Source organism: Buceros rhinoceros, unplaced genomic scaffold, assembly GCF_000710305.1.
Source record: "Buceros rhinoceros silvestris isolate BGI_N320 unplaced genomic scaffold, ASM71030v1 scaffold24077, whole genome shotgun sequence".
NCBI classification, from domain to species: Eukaryota; Metazoa; Chordata; class Aves; order Bucerotiformes; family Bucerotidae; genus Buceros; species Buceros rhinoceros.
Window position 1 is genome coordinate 28,972 of NW_010424372.1, and position 3,613 is coordinate 32,584.

Below are 3,613 nucleotides of genomic sequence, written 5' to 3' on the forward strand. Positions count from 1 at the left end.
GCTTGTTGTTCATCTTGATGCTGCCAGAGAGGAGCCCACTGAAGTAATGGATGTACCTAGAGGGTAGACAGGCAGCTCAGGGGCAGGACCCACAGCAGAGAAACCCTCTTGGCCCCCCTGCACCCAACCACCCATGGGGGCAAAATGCACACCAGGACCCACCTCTTCTGGGATGGCTGTCCCACCGGCACCACTTTGTCCTCATAGAAGCGCTTCATGGCAAACCTGTCCAGAGCCTGGTCAGCACTGCAGGGACAAAATGGCAGATGAGGCTGAAGCATCGGCACCAGCACCCCAGCATCACCAGGATGGAGGTCAGCAGTGGGCCCTAGGGCCATCCTGGGACCACGTGTCCCTCTCACCTGGCAGAGATGTTGCTGTAGTGCATGTAGGCAGCCACCACCACCCCCAGCCGACCACGGTTGCCCTGCGGGCACACAGCAGAAGGGGTGTCACAGGGGCAGAGGTGCCGACAAGCACCCAGGCACGGCTGCCCCACACACGGGCACGCACACACCAGTCCCTATACGCACGCACTAACCCAAATACACACCCCAACCCTTACATGCACACCCCAACACACATGCATGCTGACACCTACCCACAGCCCAAGCCACAAACCACCAAGTTCCCTGCATCCCTTGGCCTCTGAGGCCGCTCAGCCCTGGTCCTGCAGCTCCCCAACGCCACCAGCCCTCCTGTGCTGTGTGCCCCAGGGACAGGGTCCGACCCACCTTATTGTGCAACACCACCACGTTGTGCGTTGCCGCGTTGAGACATGTGTCCATGGCTTTGCAAATGCTGCAGATCTTCTCCAGTGCCGGGGTGTGCAGGTCAGGCCACCCAAAGTCCAGCACCTGGGTGGTGGCAGAGGGACAGCCAGGGGTCACATCCACGCTGGTCTCTGCCCCCTCCACAGTCCCCAACCTGCTGGCATGCAAAGCGCAAGGCACATACCCAGGGGGGCACCACCACCTTGTTCCTCCTAGCCTCTCCCAAAACCCTGCACTCCATTGCCCAGACCTCTGCCCTGAGGAGGGAGCCATTGGAGTTCCAGATCTCAGCTCCACTCTGGGTCACTCAGCTCAGCTGCCCAGGGCTGCCCCATGTTCACAGGGATGGGGATGATGCCTTAGGGAAGTCTACAAGAGGCCCCAGCAGCCAGGTCTTGGTTGGGGACAGGGGTGAGGGATTAAGCTGAGACCCCACAAACTCACTGGGAAGTCTGGGTGCTTTCCCTCCCCTGTTCCCCCACCAGCTGGGTGGGATAGAAAAGGTGGCTGCTCCTTCCCCAAACAGCTTGCAGAGGGGTCCCTGCAGACAGCCCTGCCCTGAGCCCCTCTGCTCCCCACAGCCATGACTCACCTTGGGGTGAAGCTTGCTGATGTCATGTCTCCGCTCAGAGAGGTTGAAAAGCTTCAGGGAAGAGGAAAGACAGAGTGAGGGGACACTCTCCTCCTTCACTGCCACCCCCACCTCTTCCTCACTGCAAAGCCTCCCCAAATTGCCCCATAGGAGGCTTCTCTGGACACATTAACCTGAGTAATGCCTAGCCACAAGGCAACACAATGGCCAGAAACTCCTAGGGAGTCCAAAAGAACTTGAAAGCTTCAAGGAAGGAAAAAGTCCATCTGTCTTGGTGCAAAGACCCCTCCTCATGAAAGCCAAGCCCAACCAGAGACAAAGATGCAGCACCCATCCCCTGCAGCACCCCATCCCCAGGACCTAAGCAACACAGCCCCTTGCCCAGCCTGGCAGGGACCCAGCCACATTACTCACCACATAGTTGTCTCCATGCTTGGACTTCAGCATGTGGGCCACTTCACGGAGGTTGCTGCAGAAGCTCTGTTCCTCGGCTGTGCTGGGGTAGGAGACAGCAATGATCCGCTCTGTGATGTACACCAGGTCCAGCTCACAGCTGCTCTCCGTGGCCATGGTGAGGCTCATGCTCCTGGGCAAGGGACGGGACTGCTGTCAGGACACAGCATGGGGAGGGGACGCAAGACCCTTCCCCACCCTGCATGGCCCCAGGGGTTAAGCAAGACAGGCTGGGACACATGGGGATGCAGGAGCAGGGCTGCCCGCAGCCTTTCCCCTGCTTCCAGACCCATTGGGGTATCTTGGGACCCGCAAGTTAGGCATGGTGGGTCATAATCCCCATACCTTCTCTATAGAGAGCATCTCCCACCTGTAACACCTCTGGAGAAAAAGCAAAGTGTTGGCAGTGGGGGAGGTTTAGGCAGGGTAGAGATGGTCATTAGAAGGGAAAACTGAGGCATCTACCTGGACGTTTTGCGGCGTGACTGCCCACTCCTGGGGGATTTTGTAGCATCCTAAAGAACCAGAGACGAAATGCAAGTTATCGTCCACAGCCAGCCTGCAGCCAGCACAGGGATCATGCTAGACCTGGGTGTGATGGTGTTGCCAGAGCATCCCACCTCCACCACTAGAACCCAGCTCTCACAACCCCAGCACGGCTGGGACCAGCTGCCACGAGCACTGTGGGGCCAGTGCCTTACAGTAGGGTCCCAGAAGACCTTTAAGGAGGATGCTGTGAGTTGATGGACAGTCTCAGGTATGTCACGAACCCCTCCAGTCTCAGCCAGGCTCTGGACACACACCTGTCAGGACAGAGCAGCTTTGGGCCTGCCCAGGGCAGGGGCAGGTTTGCTGCCCGAGTGGCGGCGAGGAGCCAGACAGGCATGACAGTTTGCTTTGGCCCCAGCTCTGCAGAGCCAAACACCAGGAGGAAATGTTTGAGCTCTCAGAGCAGGAAACTTCTATTTATGCGTGTTCTCCAGCCTCAAGAATTTCATCTGCAGCCGGTTTGCTTGGTGACTTCGTGACCTCAACCAAAAAACTAAGCATGGTTTCCAAAAAAAACCGCTAAAGAAAAATACACTCATACCTCATTAGTTTTAGTATCTTCAGCTAATAAGCAGGAGTCATTTAAAGACTCATCTTGCACAGGCAACACACCCTGAGCCCCTGGAAGGATCCAGAAACAAGTGATGTGCCCCACAGCCAGCTCCCAGGATGATTCCAGAGCTGTGGGACCTGCCGCCGCCCTTCTCGGGGCTGTGGCATCCCACAGCTGGCACACTGGAGGCTACGAGATGAGGTGGGAGAAGTTTGCATAGTGCCCTTCGCCCACCATCTCCCATCCAGCGCAGTCCCAGGGCTGCTCCCGCGGACAGCCAGCATCACCCTCCATCATCCCCATGTCCCCCTTTTAAGGTCAGGCTGCTCAGCGGAGCAGAGGTGCACTCAGCAGCCGACAGAGCCTGGGGACAACAGTCTCCCCTCTCAGCCAAAGGAGGCAGCAGTCCCGTCCAAGAACCTGGGGGGACGTGGGCAGCAGTGACAATCCCCATCTGGCTTGTCCCCAGGGAGCCCCAAATCTCCTGCTCACCCCAGAGAACCCTAGCATCGCTGGGAGCAAAGAAGGAGTTAAAACGCAGCAAAAAGAGAGGTAAAATGTTCCCCAGGCAGAGCCAGGGTGCATAGAGCATGCTTCAACCTGAGCGTGGGCTTGTCCCTGTGTCACTCACCAACAACCAGGATGGGATTCCCATTGTGGGCTCCACTCTCCTCCAAACCTACATAGCAGGAG

At 57.8% G+C, this 3,613-nt stretch overlaps 1 protein-coding gene across 1 annotated transcript in view; it reads right to left on the reverse strand.

The window, feature by feature from the left end:
- Positions 1–3,613, reverse strand: part of LOC104497519 (tensin-like) — a gene marked incomplete at its 3' end in the record, with an annotated part of 33,554 nt that overhangs the window by 26,193 nt on the left and 3,748 nt on the right. Inside the window, exons 3-9 of the mRNA XM_010140782.1 lie at positions 2,284–2,333; positions 1,780–1,951; positions 1,366–1,416; positions 735–857; positions 363–427; positions 163–246; positions 2–56 (exon numbers count right to left, since the gene is read on the reverse strand). Of these exons, the coding sequence (XP_010139084.1) occupies positions 2–56; positions 163–246; positions 363–427; positions 735–857; positions 1,366–1,416; positions 1,780–1,947 (546 nt within the window). The remainder of the gene's footprint in view (position 1; positions 57–162; positions 247–362; positions 428–734; positions 858–1,365; positions 1,417–1,779; positions 1,952–2,283; positions 2,334–3,613) is intronic.